The 22,080-nt window shown below is 38.1% G+C and overlaps 1 protein-coding gene across 1 annotated transcript in view; it reads right to left on the bottom strand.

Moving 5' to 3' along the window:
- Positions 1-2,187: 2,187 nt before the first annotated feature.
- The window catches only part of mtf2 (metal response element binding transcription factor 2), a 42,570-nt gene continuing 22,677 nt past the window's right edge, over positions 2,188-22,080 (bottom strand). The window contains exons 7-15 of the mRNA XM_078560796.1: positions 21,033-21,128; positions 17,886-17,954; positions 17,165-17,288; positions 16,466-16,533; positions 14,499-14,687; positions 11,925-12,030; positions 8,433-8,524; positions 6,083-6,190; positions 2,188-3,201 (exon numbers count right to left, since the gene is read on the bottom strand). Of these exons, the coding sequence (XP_078416922.1) occupies positions 2,853-3,201; positions 6,083-6,190; positions 8,433-8,524; positions 11,925-12,030; positions 14,499-14,687; positions 16,466-16,533; positions 17,165-17,288; positions 17,886-17,954; positions 21,033-21,128 (1,201 nt within the window). The 3' untranslated portion in view covers positions 2,188-2,852. The remainder of the gene's footprint in view (positions 3,202-6,082; positions 6,191-8,432; positions 8,525-11,924; positions 12,031-14,498; positions 14,688-16,465; positions 16,534-17,164; positions 17,289-17,885; positions 17,955-21,032; positions 21,129-22,080) is intronic.

Genomic DNA, 22,080 nt, shown 5'->3' with positions numbered 1-22,080 from the left:
AGGAATCAACAATGCTTTCAAAGAGCATTTACCCACCAATAACCACAGAGGCTCAGTTTGGTTTTTACGAAGTCTTAATGTCCTGGGAGGTTACCATTGACAGAAACTCAACCAGATCAGCCACAAACTCCATAGCTACTAGTGCAGTTCAGAGGCCAACCATTTTGTGCCTTTGGCTCACTGCCTGACAACCCAGAACCTCTCCCTCTGAAAATCACAAGTCACGTGATGGAATCTCCTCTGATGTAAACCTCCTCTGCACTCTCTCCAGAGCTATTACATCCTTCCTGTAATGTAGTGACCAGAACGGCACACAATACTCCAGTTGTGGCCTCACCAGTGTTTTATACAATTCCAACATTATATCCTTACTTTTATATTCTATACCTCTGCCAATGAAGGAGAGCATTCCATATAGCTTCTTTACAACCGTGTCTACTTGAACTACTGCCTTCAGGGACCTGTGTACTTGTATGCCAAGATCTCTCACTTCATTTACCCCTTAGTGTATTCCCATGTATAAACATTCTATGTAAATTACACCCTAATGCCAGTGGCACCGTGGCATCTAAGTTTTGCATTACCCAGCTCCTCAGCCTATACTAAAACTATTGCCCAACAACTTCAATTTGCCTCCCAAATGACATAAAACTTCAATAGAGTTCAATGGTATATAAAATGGAATGGGTGGCTTTATACTGGTGAGTCAGCATGTTCTAGTCCAATCATCTAACCCTGCTTCATCTGAAGACCACACTTGGTCATCACTCCCCCTTGCACAATGCCTCAAGAGATTGACGAATATTAATTCAAATCTTGCACTTCTGTACTTTATCACAATTTTTGGTCATGTTTTTATGTCAACAATTCAAAGTCGAAACAATCTTTGTAAGCATTTAGAATGGAAATCTTGTATGTAAACAGTTGTTGTAAATTATGTAGTTATTTGCTCTGGCCATTAGGTAGCAATACAGAGGTTGATTTATCAGTGTATACTTTTTCCTGTGCTAGTCAGTTATAATTTTGCCATTATTCATTTAAACCTGAGTAATGCCTATTTGCACGTTATTCCAGCACTGGTTGTGCCTCGGATAAAGCTGTCCCAGTGTAACTACTACAATAATATTTACCCACCCTCGCCAATTACTTCCCTGTCAACCTGCTCCAAATCCAAGTGAGGGGAGGAGGAATCAACAATGCTATCAAAGAGCATTTACCCACCAATAACCACAGAGGCTCAGTTTGGTTTTTATGAAGTCTTAATGTCCTGGGAGGTTACCATTGACAGAAACTCAACCAGATCAGCCACAAACTCCATAGCTACTAGTGCAGTTCAGAGGCCAACCATTTTGTGCCTTTGGCTCACTGCCTGACAACCCAGAACCTCTCCAACCTCTGAAAATCACAAGTCATGTGATGGAATCTCTTCATTTGCCTGCTTTGATGCAGCTGCATGAAATTCAACACCATCCAAGGTAAGCAGCCCACAAGGGCAAATTTTTGAAGTAATACTAGTTAATCTCTTGCAGCATTGCACAAGGGGGAGCGAAATGCAAATGTATTTTGCAGATGAAGTAGAGTTAGTTTCACTAGCCTAACCATCCAACTTCTCCACTTTCCATAGCTACAATATCTGCTTTCTACTGCAGCAACTCATGAGGGCTTCTTTGAAAGCACCTCCTAAACCCAGAGCAACCAGCATCTGGAAAGGCAAGGGTAGCAGGTGCATGGGAGCATAATTGCCTCCAAATTTCACCCACACTCCCAACCATTCAGAATTAGATACATCATTCTCACTGAATTGAAATCCTTTGGAACTCTGGGTGCACATTCACCACATGGGCTACAGTGGTTCAGAAAGTCTGACCATCTCAAGCGCAGGGAAACTAATGATGGGCAAAATCAGCTAGCAATACCCACGTCCCAATGCTGAAGGCAGCAACTCTGATCCAAAACTGACAGTGCACCAGTGCCCACGGAATCTCAGTCCAATAAGAACTGGAACCTTAGACACCCGGAAATAAATGAAGGTGATTCACTAAAATATGAAAAGGCAGAACAACAGAAGTGAAGAGGGAGGGGGGGGGGGAACGGTGCGGATTGTGGAATGAGATGATGTCAATATTGTATGTAAATTTAATGTGAATATTTGAAAAACTATATGCTTCCCAATTTCTACTTCAAAACCTGTGTGAATTTAATTCTTTATTCTTTGGCTAAACCAGCCCATTTCAAATTATTTAGAAACACATGGCAATAACTAACAAATTTGCTTACACTAGCATTACAAAAAGTTGCCAGTTTTAAAAACAATCCTGGATAATATTTTTTAAAATTCCAGAGGTATCAATGTGATCATTAAGGTACAAAGTTGCCAGGTACAGTACAGCTACATCAAAAGGCAATACTCTGTTCACCCTGTGAATTCAACACAAAAATCTGAGAACATCTACCAACACTACAGACAATATTAAAAAATTACATAACTTCAAACTTCATTTTGGTACAGACTGACCTACAGATCAATTAATCCCTGCAGGTATTGTTTAAGTACACCGTTGTAAGCAGTAGCACCAAAATTCTTAGATCAAGCCTGAGTGGAAAAAGTCACTGTAAAATATTGCAAATGGTTCCTGAAAATATTGAAGATTATGGCTAATTAACATTTACACTCAAAATTACCCACTCCCAGGGTTTAAAAGATCTCAGTTGCATAGGAATAAAATTTACTAAAAATACATAGGAGCAGAGACACATTAAGACCTTAATATCTGTCTGAAGATCAGCTTCAAAAGTTCAAGAGTTCACAAGATAAACTAAGCTTCTAAAAGAAACTTGAATTTTACAAGGAATCAAGATGCAGTTATTCCTTCCCATTCCACTAGGTACTGCACTTTGCCATCCAGAGTTACTCGACGAGCCAGGATTCGATACTTTTCACCACAGGCAAGTCTACCAGCAGCACCAAAATAGTTAGTAATTGATGATTTTAAATGATTCAGGTGCATATCCTGATCATTGATGATTTCCGTATCAAGTCCTTCATACTGGCAATCATCTTTTTCATCATTATCATTTCCACTTTCTGATGTCTGGGCCTGAAAGGTTCTAGGTGAAGCACGGCCTCGTCTTTTTTTCAAACGTTGCAACGTTAATGGCCAAGATCTACCAGTGCGAGTTCTCCTTCTTGGACCAGAGAGACTAAATCAAAATAAAAGATACAGAAGCTGAAATTTTCAAAAGGAACACTTGGCCTAAAAGAATAACATTGAGAAGCCTAATTTTCAACACAATTTGCTGTAATAATTTTACATCTCAAGAACATTAAGTTTAATCCAATTTAACTGCATAGGTACTGCTATAAAACAGTCTGTCATAATGTTTCTAACGACAGAATTAATTTGTAATAGCCAGAATCCATTTTCTAAATTCGTGATTTGAGAGATGATGTAAATGCAAGTTCAATTTGCAAACTAATAGAAGTTATTTGTTCAGCAGAAAAACTATTCCATATATAAGTGCTTATAAATTTTAACTCCCCTCCTCATAAAGAGCATTTCTACAGTTAAAATGAAGGGCTATTTTAAAATTGCACCTATATTTTCACATATAAAACATAATTCTATTAAGTTGTACAAACAGATTCTCAAAATGTAGAAAAAACATGTCACTTCAATAGTTTAGGCTATGACAGCACAAAAAGTGAGGAATTTCGATGCAGTTGACATTCACTGAATTGATCAAAACCTATTCAGAAACTTAAGAAAATATAGTGAAGGGAGGTGGCAAGCATGCATGTTTTCCTAATACGAAAACAGAAAGTGCTGGAAAAACTCAGCAGGTCTGGTAGCATCTGTGGAGAGAGAAACAAGTCATATTGGACTCAAAACTTTAACTCTGTTTCTCTCTCTGAAGACTGCTGAGTTTTTCCACCACTCTTTTTTATTTCAGATCTCCAGCATCCGCGGTACTTTGCTTTTACTATGCATATTTTGCTTTCAACTCCCAGTATTTGATTTTATAAAATTAAGTTTTTTATAAAAATACGTAATTAATTCTATTCCAGAAAGCCAGCCGGTGAAGCATAGAGCTGGATCCAACCTTTACATACCAATATAAGCTTTTTACAGAGATACTCATTACAAATGCAGCTTTAACTTTAGCTTCTATAAAATATGCAATAAACCATATGACCATTCTGGGGTACAACAGCAAAATACTGCAGATGCTGGAAATCTGAAATAAAAACAAAAAATGTTGGAAATACTCAGCAAGTCAGGCAGCATCTGGTGAGAGAAACACAGTTCATGTTTCAGGTCAAGATTAAGGAACACTGTCACTTACTGTTGAGACAAACCAAATTAAAAGCTTTGAGATCAAGCCTTTTTGGCATCAGATTGGCTCAGGTTTCACTGTCAGTGGCGAAGCGATGGCCCTTGTCACTAATCTCAAAGAAAGCTGCCCACAAAGATCTAGAGATCAACGTGGCTTGTATTTTACCCATACCATCATTAATTTGAATTTGGCACCAAGTCAAGCGGATCTCTAGGAGTCCAGCAACAGTGATGTCACCAAGGCAAGCAATCCACATTGAAATGTTCTCAGATAGCAAACCAGAAAATAAAACGTACTGCTTATCCTTCACTTATTAAATAAATTTTACAGAGTGAAATAAATGATTGGGGCACATTAGATGCTTAAAGATAGAAGCAAACTTAAAAAACTAAAAAGTTGAAATTATCAGAATGGAAAAATCTGTCGTTATAAAATTATGAAATTAGTTTTCCAGGGCCATAGAGATTCTTCAGAAATAGCTATGATTTAGTTTGCCCTGAAGGCGTAACTTTTGGTGATTTTAACAGCAATGTCACAGAGTGAAAGGGCAAATTCTCTTCAGTTCAATGATTCTAAGTGATTGCAGTGTGTACAGGGACCTCAACAGCACACCCAATGGCAAAGAGTAGAATCATTGATGCCAGTTTTTGGATTTCCACATTTAACAGCATATTTCTGGATTTCAGAAGTTGCTGTTGGTTTCAGAGGGGTAATAATAGAATGTTGATAGTTTTGACATCATTACTGCCATGAAATCCAGGTCTATTATACCTTCCATTCCTACATTAGATTTCAGTAGTCTGACAAGTGCCAGCCAAAGTAACTCATTATTGCAGAGAGTCTGTAGAACAAGAGATTCTCCAGCAGCACAAAGGAATTCAAAAACATGAAAGCAAGAAATGTAATGTACATACATAAGCTTAATAAAGGAAGCAAAATGTAGGGTTCTTAGGAGATTTCTCCTGTTATTGTTGCTTCTGAGTAAAGAAAGCAGACTTTTCCTAAGATGCCTCAGATCAGCTGCTTCCACGCAATCAATACTGGTGAAACAATCCCGTATTACCAATGCTTGCAATTTAGAGGTTTTTCAAGAGGCAAGAGCATTTAAACATGTAAAAGCTAGATTTAAATTCCCTATGTAAAGTGCAAACACTTGAACTTATCAAAATCACAGAAATTGAGACACTCAAGGAAATTGTAAGTATTGGTAATATGCATTCCATACATAGTTATCAACTAAATAAACTTTGCCATCTCATTAAAGGTGATGCAGTGTTAGATTTTATTACCAAACACAAGTCAATATCTATTTCCCTTATGTAATAAACATGGATTAATTTTTAAGTGATAAAACAAAAATAAACTTAAATGTTACAGAAACTGCTTTAAAATAGGGCTCACCTGCTATGTGAGCAACTGTAAAACAGTTGTGAATCTGTGGTTCTGACATCTATCTCTTATGATATAGTCAACATTAACCTCAAAACACCAGGCAGTGTTTTAGCAGGGCTCACCTGCTATGTGAGCAACTGTAAAACAGTTGTGAATCTGTGGTTCTGACATCTATCTCTTATGATATAGTCAACATTAACCTCAAATCACCAGCTAGTGAAGAGCAAACAGTTTTACAGGTGGATTAAACCCTAATCTGTATCAGTTTTACCAATATTAAGTTTTTGTTTTGATTGGGCTGAAATACTCAGCAGCTTACAATTAGAGCTTTTTAAAGAAAGTAATGGCTGATCACCTGGACTGTCTAGACAGACTAGTTGAGGTAGTTTCTGTGGTGCTGGCTGCACCAGTGGATTCTACATCAGAGGTATTAGAGGATTGTGCAGTTTTCTCAACAAGCCTCCTAGAATGCAAAAAAAACCAATATTTTGAAGAACAATTTCATAAATTTCAAAGTGATGTGGTTAAGTTCAAAATTGGGGCTTAAATTTAAAGAAAGCTAATTATAGAGACATTTAAGGGGGGCTGGTCAACTGAGTAGATTAGGAAATTAGATTAAAAGATATGATGGTAAGTAAGCAATTGCAAACATAAAATGAATAATTCATAACTAACAAATAGACAACTTCTTGATATAAAAAAAACATTAGAAGAGTGGTTCAAACATGGCTAACTAGAGAAGTTAAGGATTAAAGGGAGAAATTTACAATGTTGTCAAATAACATAGCAAGCCTGAGAATTGGGATGGTTTTAAAAATCAGCAAAGGATAACCAAGAAATTGAATGAGGGTAAACTAGCAAGAAATATAAAAACAAATAAGAATTTGTTTACACGCATAAAAAGAGGAAATGATTAGTGAAAGTAAACACTGGAGTCTCAGGTTGAAACAGGAAAAATTACAATGGGAAATAAAGAAGGCATTAAATATTGTGTCAGTGTTCACAGTAGAAGACACAAAGAATATAAAAGGACATTGTGGGGAGCCAAGTGTTTAATGAAAGAGCAATTTGAAGTAACTAAATAAAAAAGTACTGGAGAAATTAATGGAACTAAAAGTTGACAAATCCCCTGGACCTGATGAGGTTTAAAAGAGGTGCCTGCAGAGATGGTGCATATATTGTTTTTGATCTTCCAGAATTCACTTGATTCTAAATAGTCCCTGTTGATTGGAAAGAAGCAAATGTAACCCTTCTGATCAAGAAAGGAAGGAGGGGGAAAATGGGGAACTATAGGCCAGTTAACCTGACACAATTGGGAGGGAAAAAGCTAGAATCCATTATTAGGGATGCAATAACAGGGCATGATCAGAGTCAACATGGTTTTACGAAAGGAAAATCATGTTTGACAAACCTAGTCTTTTTTTGAGGGTGTAACAATGAGGGTGCATATGGGGGAGGGGGGGTGGGGAGACCATTGGATGTAGTATATTTTGATTTTCAGAGGCTTTTGATAAGGTGCCATACTAGAGGGTTCTATTCAAGGTTAGGGCTCATGGAATTGCAGGTAATATATTAGCATGGATTGAAGATTGTTTAACAGACAAAAAATACAGAAGGAATGAACAAGTAATTCTCAGGATGCAGGGTGAAACTAGTGGAGTGCTGCAGGGATCATAGATTGTGAACAGCTGAGGTTCAAGCAATGTCAATGATTTAAAATGAAGGGACCGAGTGTAATATATCCAATTTTGCCTAGAATACAAAGGTAGGTGGGAAAGTAAACTGTGAGGGAAAGGGCTGCAAAAGGATATGGTGCAGTTAAGTGGCTTGGCAAAAAAGTGGCAGATGGAGTATAATGTGGCAAAATGCGAAATTATCTATGTTGGTAGGATGAATAGAAAAGCAGAATTTTAAAAAAAAAACAAAAGGTGAACAAATGTTGTGATTCAGAGGGATTCTTATGTACTTGAATATGAATCAAAAATTCATGCAGGTACAGCAAGGAATTAGGAAGGAAATGGTTTTTCAGCCTTCATTACAAGGTAATGGCGGTAATAAAGTGAGGAAATCTTTTGCAATTATATGGGGCATTGGTGAGACCACATCTGAAGTACTGTATAGTTTTAGTCACCTTACCCAAGGAAAGATATAGTTGACTTAGGTTCACTAGATTGATTCCCAAAACAAGAGGGGTGTCCAAGAGTAGAATGGGCCAATATTCTCTGGGGTTTCGAAGAAGGTTTGATAGGGTAAACACAGAGGTTATTTCCCCTGGCTGAAGAGTCTAATGCCAGGGGTGTCATAACCTCAGAATAAGGGGTGAGCAATTTAGGACTGAGATGAGGTGGCATTCCATTACTCTGAAACATTGGAATTCTCTACTCAAAGTGATTGAGTTTTCAGAGCCACCAAGTATAGTCAAGATTGGAGATCAATATATTTTTGGGCACTAAGGGAGTAAAGGGAACTGGAGATAGGACAAGAAAGTGGAATTAATGTAGAGGTTTAACCATGACCTTACTGAATGGCGGAGCAAGCTTGAGGGATGATCTGATTTTTTATATTCTTACTTGAAAGTTAAATTGTTTTATATAAACTTAACAGTCTTCAGTATGATTATTACTCTGGCAAAAGCATGTCAAAATGATTAAACATTATGTTAAGAATATCTTTTCTACAAAATACTTTTAAAACTCATCAACTACCTTTTGGGACCAGGAAGATCCAAGGCAAGCGTATCTAGCATTGCAGATTGGTCCTGAATGTCACAGTGACTTTGGTTGCTTTTCTCACTTTCCTGGAAGTAATGAAAATGAAAAATAAGATTTCAGAACAAACCTCAAAAATGTCTGCATTTCCAAATACAACTAAAAATAAAAGGCTTAGTTGTAGGAGGCAAGGGTGATGACAGAAGGATGCTTTAGTGACTGGAAGCCCGTGTCCAGTCGCGTACCACAGGGATCTGTGCTGGGTCCCCTATTATTCGTCATTTATATAAACGACATAGATGACTATGTGGGGGGTAGGATTAGTAAGTTTGCAGATGACACAAAGATTGACCGGGTGGTTAACAGTGAGGTTGAGTGTCTTGGGCTACAGGAAGATATAGACGGGATGGTCAAATGGGCAGATGGAATTTAACCCTGAAAAGTGCGAGGTGATACATTTTGGAAGGAGTAATTTGACAAGGAAGTATTCAATTAACGTCATGACACTCGGAAGTTCCGAGGAACAGAGGGACCTTGGCGTGTGTATCCATAGATCTCTGAAGGCGGAGGGGGTGGTGAAAAAGGCATATGAGACACTTGCCTTTATCAATCGAGGCATAGATTACAAATGTAGGGAGGTCATGTTGGAGTTGTATAGAACCTTGGTGAGGCCACAGTTGGAGTACTGTGTGCAGTTCTGGTCGTCACATTATAGGAAGGATGTGATTGCACTGGAGGGGGTGCAGAGGAGATTCACCAGGATGTTGCCTGGGATGAAACATTTAAGTTATGAAGAGAGGTTGGATAGACTTGGGTTGTTTTCATTGGAGCAGAGAAGACTGATGGGCGACCTGATCGAGGTGTACAAGATTATGAGGGGCATGGACAGGGTGGATAGGGAGCAGCTGTTCCCCTTAGTTGAAGGGTCAGTCATGAGGGGGCTTAAGTTCAAGGTGAGGGGCAGGAGGTTTAGGGGGGATGTGAGGAAAAACTTTTTTACCCAGAGGGCAGTGACGGTCTGGAATGCACTGCCTGGGAGGGTGGTGGAGGCGGGTTGCCTCACATCTTTTAAAAAGTATCTGGATGAGCACTTGGTACGTCATAACATTCAAGGCTATGGGCCAAGTGCTGGTAAATGGGATTAGGTAGGTAGGTCAGGTGTTTCTCATGTGTAGGTGGAGGCTCGATGAGCCAAAGGGCCTCTTCTGCACTGTGTGATTCTGTGATACATCTAGTCTCTGCTTTACCCCTCAGATGCACAGCCAAAATGAAGAACCCACGATCTACACAAAAGTACAACACACCCACCACTCCATGGCACAGTGAATTACACATTACTATCACCAAGGGTTTAAATGGCATCAAATTCAATACACTAATGAGAATAATAGTTAGCCCCAAATGCAACTTTCTTCAATATTTTGACTTAACTGCTTTCAGAAAGGAAATCTTAAGTTAGCCTTCCAAACTTTTGTCTACTTCTTGACCTGAATTTTAATTTAGGGTTCCAGTTGTGCATTCCTGCTGTGTTAATCAAGTTCTTCTCCCTTTAAAACCCTCCCTTTGTTCCCAGTGATAGGAATGAGTTTAACATTAAAAATCTTTCCATTTCTGTGTATACATTTACATGACTATAAGCAAATGTGCATTTAATGAGATTAATGGCAGATAATGCAGTTTTGATGATTCATATTAGACTTTACTGAAGTATTAATTTCACACAGCAATCATCTATTAGTATATTTTGTAAGGAACTGTATAGAAAAAGGATTCATTAAAATTATTCATCTAAAATTTTCCAGCTAGGATTGGTTTAAGAATTTTCAAACAATGAATTAGAATGATGATAACAGAGGTGGTGGCCATTGGGCCCATCACACCCTTGCAGAGAGTTGGCATGAGGAATTAAGCTGGTCCCTCTCCCTACACTCTTTCCCATAGCCCTGTAAATATTGTCTGTTAAGATGTTTATCCAATTTCATTTAGAAAGCGACGATTGAATCTGCCCCACCAAACTCTCAGGCAATGCTTTCCAGATCCTAAGCACTCACTATGTAAAAACCTAAGCTGCCTCTGGTTCTTTTGCCAATCACCATAATTCCGTTTCCTCTGGTTCTCTATCCTTCTACCAAAAGGAACAATTTTGATCTGTCTAGACACTCATGATTTTGAGCACCTCTACAAATCTCCTCTCAACCTTCTCTTCTGAGGAGAACCAGCCCAGATTTTCCAATTGATTTATGTAACTGAAGACACTCATTTCTGGAGCCATAAATCTTTTTTAAACCTTCACTAATGCCTTCACATCCTTCCTAAACCATGATACTCAGAATTGGACACTATACTCCAGTTGAGGCCAAACCAGTGTTTTACATAGGCTCATCAACACTTTCTTGCATTTGTGCTCTATGCCTCTATTGATAAAGCCTAGGACGCCATTTGCTTTATTAACCACTTTCAACCTCATCCTGCCACCTTCAATGACTTATGCATATATACATCCAGGTCCCACCTATCCTGCATCTCCTTTAGAATTGTACCCTTTATTTTATGTTGTCTCTCTACATTCTTCCTACCAAAATGTATCATTTCACATTTCTCTGCATTATATTTCATTAGCCACTTTTCTGCCCATTGCACTAGCCTGTATATGCCCTCTTGAAGCCCATCAATACCTTCCTCACAGTTCACAATACCTGGACACCCAAGTCTAGGTGTAATACTGACACCCAGGGAATCATACTGTATACCTTCCTTCAGTCCAAAAGGCAACCTTTTACCATGACTCTGTTTCTTGTCATCCAGCCAACTCTGTGTCCATGCAGCCATCTTCCCTTATATGCCTTCATTATACATAACAACCAAAGTTGGCCAGAGAGGGCATAGCAGTAAGCTTCAGCTGGTTCAAACTGCAGTCTTCAAAATAATTTCATATTTGCTGAATGACCTAGTCCAAATATATGCACAATAAAATGGCTGTTCATTTTTGTATCATCTCCAAACCAATTAACTAACTAAATAAAATATTATTTGTGCTGCTTACCACAGTTTCCTTAAACTGGTTCTATCTCACTGAACGAATTAATTTGTTTCAGTTCAATTATATGAAACTATTAGCACAGTGGCACTGAACTATATGGACTCCATTCCTAGGTTTCCTCCTTTTAGCCAATTTAACTAATCTCATACTGAGTTGTGAACATACACAAAAATCTGTCAGAATTACCACCCTTGATCAGTATCTACTGATCCCTGCTACAAATACACAGGTACAGACAGGAGGACACATCACAGGTGTGACCCCCACAATCAAAATAATCTCAACTCAAGTAGTCATTCATGGCTTATGAACCTTTATCTGTAAAGGATCATGTGACGAATCATTTAACTAAGATGGTTTCTGCTTGTTCAATTGTACTTCTTCACATCTTATTAGTGCCAATAGCCAAGCTGTAAAGGAGGGGCATTAATGGGAAAAAGTATACTTACTACATTTGAGTCAGAAAATCTCTTGACCTTCAACCTTGTGTATTGTTCAGAAGGCTCAACTGAAGGCCTTTTCTTGCCTTTTTTCCCAATGCCATTATTTAATACACTATTGGGAGAAAAATACATTGAGTCATTATAATGTAAAATCTACACAAAATTGTTACATAACATTTAGAGGGCTTTTTAAAATGTATTCTTTCACAGGGCATGGGCATCCCTAATTGCCCTCAAGAAGGTGGTGTGCCATCTTCTTAAATTGCTGCAGGTTACTGGTGTAGGTACACCCACAGTGCTATTAGGAAGGGAAAACACATGGAACCTAAAAAAGTTCTTTCAGAACAATGGGATAGATAAGTATGCCCAAAGTGAGTAGGGGGTCAGTGCTATTACAGTGCAGTTAGCCAGGAGTTAGGAGTAATTTTAATTCTAGCTTTTTCTGGATAATTATTCCTGTAAGACAGTCCAAGCCATCCGAGGTTTGTGATTTAAATAAGAGTTTTAGGTGGTTCCCATTGCAGGCCAATTGCCCAAAGGAAGTTTGAGCTTCCCAGGCAATTGCCATGCAATTCTTATGTGGGCACTTCTGGTGGGGAGGGGGGGTCCCAGCGCATCTTTGGGGTCGCGAGCTCTCCAGCTGCAATGGAACTCTCTGATAATGTTAACAGCTGCAAGGCCCCTTTAAATCCTCACTTTTTAAAATAACGGCAGGTGTAGCCTTAAGGGCCGATGCTTTGAGGCCTGATTCCTGCTCCAAAAAAGACACTGAAAAGCTAAGCTTTCAAAAATGTGAAAATTAAAAATTCTGCCCACAACGGCCTTGCTCTCACAGGTTTCACAACCACCCACCTCTCTCTGCTCCCACTGAGAGATCACAGAAATTTTGAAGCTCGAAATGGGGTCACAGTGGGAAAAAGTTTGGGAAGCATTACTTGAATGCCTTCTGAAGCGGCCAGGAAAGCCACTCGGTTCAAGGGCAATTTGGGATGGGCAACAAATGCTGCCCTTGCCAGAGATGCCTACATCTCATGAAAGAATAAAGGAAGCTACCATGGGAATACGGTCAACCCAACCACTTGAACAATGGGACACTGGCTGAGAGTGAGGGTTGTCAGACATGAACTGATAAGTTACAGGGGATAATACACTAGTCACAACCATGTCTGAATCACTGGTCATGTGACAGGCCCATCCTTTGTGTGTTTAAACATCTACTTTCTCTGCAATAAGAGGACAAGAAGCTGATGAGAGAACACACAATGGGGTCCCTCCTTCCTGCTTTTCTCTCCAACTCACCTTGCAAGCTTCAACCATTTACTGGCTGTGACCATCCAGGGACACCCTTGCTGCAGACAGAAACTTTAAAAGAATTCAATCCAGCACTACCATCACCAGGAGAATAGCCAAATCAGCAGTCTACATCTTTAAATCAGAAGCATCAGGACCATCAAAACCAGCCAACTCACCAAACTATGGACAGTATACCCCTTTTATTTCTCTGGGCACTAAGTTGACAAATCTACCTTTCCTCACTTTAATCTATTGGTGTGCTTGCATGAACTTCAAGTGTTTGCACTGTCAAAGCATACTTATTATTTTACTTAGGGCGGTTTAAGTATAATAAAGCTAACTGCTTTTTGTTAAACTCAAGAAAACCTGATTGTGATCATAAAAGAACCAACGCGTAAACAGTTATATACCCACTGAATTGAGAAATTTAACTTCTTCAAAAAAAACCGTTGCAGTCAAACGTGAGGAGGGAAAAGAGGAGGACCATTCGACCCCTCCTCACCTGATCACAACAAGATGGCGATCCAGTGTGATCATAAATTGTTAATTAAGCAGATTAGTGATTATACATAAAGCTAGAGTCCAAATAGTTTGGACCTAGTTATTTTGATAACAGCTGTTTTTCCTGGATGCTGCTTTCCTTCTCTATTTTTTAGGTTTCAGCTCAATTTTCTCCATGCATTTCTCAAGCCTTCTTGCTTTAATACTGAATACACAAAATCACTGCTATTGATTTACTTTTCTGCAATCACTGGCCACTAATACTGAAATTACAAGATCTACTTAAGACATCTTGAAATGGATAATTTTCCCAAAGCTTTACTACTCTATGATCTGAATCATAGGTTAAAATGCAGGAGTACAATAATCTATGCTATCATAACCTATGTGACAGAATTTTAAAAATATACAATCTGGGATAGCAGTAAGACCAAATTCAGTAACGTTACACTAGAAAGGAAGGGGAAAATGGTAATAAGATATACCAAATTACAAAAGGATCAAATTTTAAAAAGGGCAATAGCCTTTTAACTTCAGGATTGCATCTTAGGTGGCAGAGACATCTACAGTCTTACACCCTATTTTATCTTATTAAAATCTTCATAATGCAGAATCTCACTACTTGGAACCACAGAGTCAGGTCTCCTTGCACTACTGACACTGCGCATCCCAGAATGGCCGGATAGCTGGTCCAGAGAGCACTTTCACTGCCTCTAACAGCTATCAGTTTGTCTCAGATCTTTCTTGAAAGAACCACGGGACAACAATTATAGTGAAGTGCTTTACCTTTTTGCAGCTACTGGTGCAGGTACAGGTGTGGATTTACTGGACTTTCTTCCTTTAATTTTAAATTCATGAGAAACTTCCTCAGTGCTTTCCTCAGCCTTCATTGCACCATTGGGAGGAATGGGAGGCACCCGAATTCGCAATCCAAACAAATGTTTCTTCTTCTTTATTTCTTTTCCAGACATAAACCTAAGTAAATTATTAGTTTTAAATGATCAGTGAGATATAAAACAAAAACACAATGACATTCAGATTTTTGTGTTGCGCACCAGAGGGAGAAGGTATACATTCCTCTTGTTGTACTCCATAGTGTTTATCAAGATATATGACACAGAAGGATGCTATTCAGCCCATCATGTCTGTTCCAGCTGAAAAAGAGCTCTCCAGCCCAATCCTACTTTCTAGCTCTTAGCCTCATAGGTTACCGCATTTCAAGTACACATCAAAGTAGTTTTTTAATACAATGAGGGTTTCTGCCTCTAACACCCTTTCAGGTACTGAGCTCCAGACCCCACCATCCTCTGGGTGAAAAGATTTCTCAGTTCCCCTCTGAGCCTTCTACTGATTACTTTAAATCTATTTCCCCCGCCCTCCCCCCAGTTACTGATCCCTGCAAAAGGAAATAGGTCCTTCCAACTCACTATCTTGGACCCTCAAATTTTGCACAGCTCAAATAAATCTGCTCTCAGCCTCCTCTATTCCAAAGAAAACAATACCAGCCTAACCAATCTTTTCTCATAGCTAAAATTCTCAATTCCTAGCAACATCCTTGTAAATCTCCTCTGTACCCTCTCTGGTGCAATCATTTCCATCCTATAATGCGGTGACCAGAACTGTATACAGTACTCTAGCTGCAATTGAACTAGTGGTTTATACAGTTTTAGCATATTCTCCCTGCTCTTATACTCCATGCCCTGGCCAATAAACGATAATATCTCAAATACCTTCTTAACCACCTTATCTACCAGCTCTGTTACCTACAGGGATCTCTAACATTCATTCCAAGGTCCCTCTACTCCTCTACACTACTCAATACCATGCCATTTGCCGTCTCCAAATCCAATGCCTCACATCTCTGAATTGAATTCCATTTTGCCACTTTTCTGCCTACCTGACTAGACCATTGATATTTTTCTGCAGTCTACAGCTTTCTTCCTCACTATCAACCACAGCTGATTTTCATATCATCTGCAGACTTCTTAAACATGCACCCTACACTTAAGTCTAAATCATTGATATATGCCATGAGCAACAATTGAGCTCTATGGAGCCCAACTAGAAACTGTCCAATTACCAAAAAAATAAAAATTTTAAAAATCCTTTGCCTCTTGCCAATTTTGGATCCAACTTGCCACTTTTCCTTGGATCCCATGATCTTTTAATTTTCTGACCAGACTGCCTCATAGGACCTTGTCAAAAACTTTGCTAAAATTTACAATGAAAGAAGATAACCGCATAAAGAAAGTATGCATGTGTTAACAGGAGCTAACAAGAATTTTTAACGGAATCAGAAAATATCATTATTAGGCCCATCATTTCCCCATATCACTATTTCATTCAATGTCTTCCTTCTTTTTCGATATCTATTGTAGTTCTTTACCCATGACAACTGGCCAAAAGGCCTCTTTCTGTGAAGTAACCATTCTAATTATCAGATTACATTTGAAATATTATTGCAGTCTCTGCAGCACCAGTCATAAGGCATCCATATTAACCTGAATTTGAAACAAGGATGGGGATTTTGAATTTAACATGCTGAGGGACATGGTGCAAATACAAGTCAACAAGAATTGGGGTAATGGACAAGTAGGACTGCACACAAGCTAGAATGAAAATTGATAACTGAGAACAGATTTCTACTCCCTGCCCCACTTCTCTACTTGTGAACAGGGTTAAGAGCAGAAATCTCTCTCCTCCTGAAACATCGTTAATTCCATTATTTCTATTTGGGATATACCCTCACTTACATGCATTTGTTCTCATTTAGGGCTTCACGAATATAACCGTATCGGTCAGATTTTAGAGTGTCTACAAGCTGCAAACAAATAAGAAAACAGATAAATTCAACATCCTTTTGTTATGTGTTTCATTGTTACAGCCCATAAAATTATGATTGATACTAGTAAATTCAGTTAAAATGTTAAGTTTATATCAACATTTTAATTTATAATTATTTTCCAGTTCTAATGTGTAACAATCAATACATGACTTTAAATTAAGCATTTCTTTCACTTATTTTAGAACACAAATTGTGAATCTATGTGCTTTTAATTATTTCTAAATTCAAGTTAATCAATTCTTCAACACAAATCTACTATATTAATGTATGATTCCTGAAAGTTAACCCTTCAACAGAATAATAAACATACTTGCAGGTCAAATATTTGAAATAAAGACAAATAAGTGTCAACATGTGCCGGCCAAACAAAGTCAGCTTTGAATTTGCTCAATAACAATTTTAACCATTGTAAAATTAAGTATCAAATATGCATTTAAAAGAAACCAAAAAACAATTACTCTGAAAAGTTATGTGAAGGAATATTTGAGGCCAAATTATCTATTAATATTGCTGAACAATCATATGGTACGACTAACAACAGTCTGGAACATGATTCTGCTCACCACTAACCAATTACATTCAGTGCTAAACTGTAACTAGACCTTACCTTACCAGGTTGTAGTTTGTCCCAATTTTCATTAATGTAATTCATCAATTCAAGCTCAGAATCAAAATACTTCTTTTTATGAATAACACTTAGATTATAAAGGCTTAAGTGTGCTATGTCAACCCTGGGAGAGAAAAAAGTGTTTAACATACATTTTAAGATCCACTCATGAGCAAACATCTTAAAAGGTTTTCAACACATTTCTTCAGCAGTGCTCATTTGTTTGCCAATCGCAGCACACACTGAAAACCAAGGACCAACAAAACCAGCAATGATGCACAGTGCATTGGAAAACTGGACAAATACCAATGCAAATTTGTCCAATTATACTATTGGCTAAATTAAGTCAGAACACTGCAGAATTAAACCTCAACTTACAAAAAAAATGCTCAGTTTATTTAGGGCACTTTTAATGCTTGTACTTTCTAACAGTAATTTAATACTCATCATTTATATAATTAATTAGATTGGAAAACTAGCTCTATTTTTAGACATAAGTAAATTAGAAGATCTTGTGCATGATCTTCAAATGCGTCTGACATAGGGCAATTACATATGAACAATGTATTATTGTTTATGAATAGTTTGTAACTAATCTCCTGAGCATGAAAGGAAATCACGGTCAATGCCAACTAGTATTTATAAAAACACTAGATAAACTGGAGCAAAACACTACTGCATGTTTTAAAACCCTAAACTAAACAATTAATCAATACCTTACCATCGTAAAGGTAGACGTTTGAGGTATTCTGGTCCAGAATTGCAAACGGAACAAATAAATAAATAGAACCTAATGGACAAAGAGGAGAAAACAAAATCCTTCATTTTTAGCAGCATAATTTGGAAACACAGTTCTCATGTCGACGTGGAATATAAGCACATAAACAGACCATTTAGCACAAATAGCTGGAGGTGTGTGTACTCAACAGATGTCTCCTCCCACTCCATATTCCTCACCTCAGCTTTTCAACATTTCTTTCTATTCCCCTTTCTCACATGTACCCATCAATCAGTTTTCTGATGGGCATCTAAGCTTTTTGCTTCAACCATCTCCTGCAGTCATGAGTTCCACATTCTAACCACTCTGAGTAAAAATATTTAATTCCCTACTGGAATAATTAACCATCTACATCCACCCCTGTCCAACCCATTCATAATTTTAAAGACCTACATCCGGTCTCCTCCAAGTCGTCTTTTCTGAAGAAAAGAAAGCCCCAACCTGTTCAATCTTTTCCAATCACCTTTCAATTCTACTAACATTCTTGTAAATCTTTTTTTGCATTTTCTCCTGTGCTTCTATGTCCTTTATAGTTGAGAACAGAATTGTGCAGTACTCTTAGTGCAGTCTGATGAGGACCCTATTGTTGACAAGTTCAATAATTTTACTACTTTTGAATTCTATATCCCTAGAGAAATCCCAGTGCTTTGTTAGCATTTTTAACTGTTTTGCTGACCTATGATGCCACTTTTACTGATTTGTTCATCTAAACCCCTAGGTCCTTTTGTTCCAAAATCTTGAAATTTTGGACTGTTATAGGAAGCCACCTAAAGAGATACACATCCACATCATTTGTATGGTGCGATTTAAATGTCCCCAACAACCACCAGGAAAAGAAAAATAATGGCAAGGAAAACAAATTGAATAACAAGGGGCTGCCCGACTTAATGAAGCAAAAGGGCATTAAAATATTATTTTAAAACTTTACCTGGAACAAAATCTACCCCACTCAGTTTTCTTATTCCCCTACAAAAGTCCATTACCTTACATTTTTCTATGCTGCTTAACTGCCTAGTTTGCAAGTTTTCTATTGTTGTCTTATATCATGTGCATTCTTCCTCTATTAGCTATATCTCCCAGTTTGGTATCATCTACAAATTGTGATGGCGAATTATATCAGTGGTTCTAGCACATATCCTTGTGGAATGCCACTTTCCCCCTTCTTCCAGTCTGACCTCTTACCCCTACCCTCTGCTTTCTATTTTATAGCTGAATGGATAGTAAATTGGCTAATTGTCCCAATCCACACACCCTAACCTTTGACGAGAGCCTAACATGTGATAGGTCTTTTTAAAATTCAAGCAAATGACAGTTACTTCTTTACTCTGAGGATGGTTAAGCATGACTTAAGATTTCAAAATTCATGCTAGCTATTGTTAGTTGTATTTTCTATCTCCAGGTGCTTTAAAACTTCTAGGAAAGATATATCTTTCCTTATCACTGACATTAAACTCGGTGTATAGTTCCGAGGTTATATTCCATGTCCCTTTTTGTATCCACGTACAACTCATCGCACAGAGCACAAAAAAGATTATAGGCAATCCAATTATCTTAACTCATTTGAGTCAATGCTTCTACCAGAAGGAGAGGCTGTCTTTCCCCATTCAAGTGAACATTCAGATTCTTCCATGTTTGATTCTTCCTACCCTTGCATTACAAGGAAAATTTTGAAGCTGAGCTCAAGGATTACGAGTCAAAAACAAACATACATCAGGTTTGGCTCAGTGGTCACCCTCATAACTACCTATCCCTTATTTTTTTTGGTAATGCAATCAATTCGGGCCCTTTAAAATTTGCAAAGCCGTGCATGCGTGGTGACTTGTGCATGGGGACCTTCTGGTTGCTGCACCATCATGGAGCTATGAAGGGACATTTGCCTCATACTGAGTCAATAGGTTGTGCATCACTCAAAGACTTGAGCTAGGTTGACATTTTAGTGCATTACTCAGGAAATGCTGCACTGTGGTCTTTTGGACAAGACGTTAAACTAAGGTGCCGTTTGCCTTCTCTCAGATGGATGTAAAATATCCCATAGCACTTTTCAAAGAAGAGCGGCCTTGCCTCCAGGACTCTAACATCACTAAAACAGATTAAGTGCTATTTATTGACTGTGAGGCACTCTGGGATGTCTTGAGTTTGTAAAAGGTATTATATAATCAGATTATTTCTTTTGTTAAGCAAAATTATTTTCCTCTCCATAATGGAGTTATTTACTTCATGTTTACTCACCCTCACTACCCCAATCACACCTGTTACAACCAAAGTAGTGAATCAGAAACTTAAATTCAGACTTCTGAAAAGGTTAACTGGTGGTTATGTGACATTACCCAAGCAGACTCTCTTCCTTATATATCCACCTACTTGGAGACATTTTGTCTCTACTTAATGACATTTCAGTTGGCCCAGACAAGATAAAGAATTTCACAATTGCCAGAGCTAGAGGTAAGTATGTGGCCTATAACTCCCGCACATTTAGTCTAAACACTAACGTACACTTGAACCAGAGTTTTAGGTCACCCATCAGCCTTCTATTTTTGAGAGAGGAGACTCAGCCTGTCAATCCTTTCCTGTTATAATCCACATATTTCTGGTGTCATCCTCATAAATAACTCTTGCTGAATCATGCAAATTTGGACCCATATATCCATTTTTGTCCTCCAAATAAGGAAAAAGATTTATAATTCAGATTTTATGATAAGTAACTGACTTTTGTTTATGACAGCTAAACTATGCAGCTTTTGCCGATGTGAGGTTTTAGTTTTGCCTTGATGACAGGTCAGCATTCTGGCAAATGATGAGAGATCACCTCAAAGCAGTAGTCTAACAAAGCTCTAACTTTGCACCACATGCTGTACAAATTATAGTCCATCGCAGTCAGTCACGACTTTTAAAATGAAATCCAAAAACTGGCGATCACCAAAAAGTCAATTGTATAGTTAGCTGTTTGCCTATTCTGAGTTATGCAATATCGAGATGCTAGTGAGCATGTAGTCAGATTTGGACATGGGGCCATGATACCCGTTTAAAAAAAGTCACATCTGTTGTAAAAGAATTTACAGATTTGCTTTAAACATGAACATATGACCTCACCTGTCTCCATAAAGCATAGGCTTCTGTAAGCATTGTATACAAGCTTCATGGAACCACTGTTTACATCTCCAGCACTGCAGCATTTTCAGGTACCAGCTAACAATAGAAACAAAGCAGATTATTTTATCTTTATACAAAATTTAAACATTTTCTATAATGAAAATAGTAGCATTATAACAAGTAAAAATTCTCTTTAAAAGAATATGCTTTTCAAAAATTCTAACAGGTATTAAGTGCCCTGCTTCACTCTTCCAGGAAAAGAGCTTATCCATAACACCATACCAACCAATAGGACCACAGATACTGTGCATCGAGCTGTGTGTCTTGATGTTCACAAACACCTAAATTGAAAACATTCTTAATATCACAGGCATAGATTTGCCTTTTACAAAACCTTACATTGCATCCTCATACCCAACGGTTGAATGCTGCCACATTGCAACAGCAATTGAGAAAGTTGGTTTTAGAGACAGCCAGGGTTGGTCACAAAATGCCAATGATAAAATGCTTCTTGTTTAGTTAGTAGCTTTAATGAGAATAGAAATTTGATTATTGCATAACTGTCAAACATGATGACAAAGTTCTCCCTTAAAGACAAAAATAACACTGTAGCATATTTACAAGTCTTAAATATTCTGGACTGTTGAACCGAATACTGGACACATGGAATGCATTTGGTTAGGTTCAATCATGAAAGAGAAGCAATACTATACCCCTGTGGGTGGAAGTAATTCAATACTGGGCTGCATTTTGTTTGTTATCTGGTAACTGACATTTTTAATAGGGTAAACTGAAAGGGTTATAGTGTGAAAAGGATCAACTACACAATACGTTGGCGTTTCCTTTTTACACCCGACCTTGCCAATAAGTTTACTTTTTTCCCCTCAATCTTTTGATGTGCTGGAGTACAACTGCAAAAATACTAGCAGCCCCTCCAGTAACACAACCAAGCAGTCATTATTCTAATGCGGTCAATGAAATTAAAATTCAACGGCTGACTATAGAGAGTATTCACATTGACGCCTAACCCTCTTGTCTACATCATCAT

The sequence above is a fragment of the Cetorhinus maximus genome, chromosome 17 (assembly GCF_964194155.1).
Source record: "Cetorhinus maximus chromosome 17, sCetMax3.hap1.1, whole genome shotgun sequence".
Lineage (NCBI taxonomy): Eukaryota > Metazoa > Chordata > Chondrichthyes > Lamniformes > Cetorhinidae > Cetorhinus > Cetorhinus maximus.
This window is presented reverse-complemented; position numbering and strand designations above follow the sequence as displayed.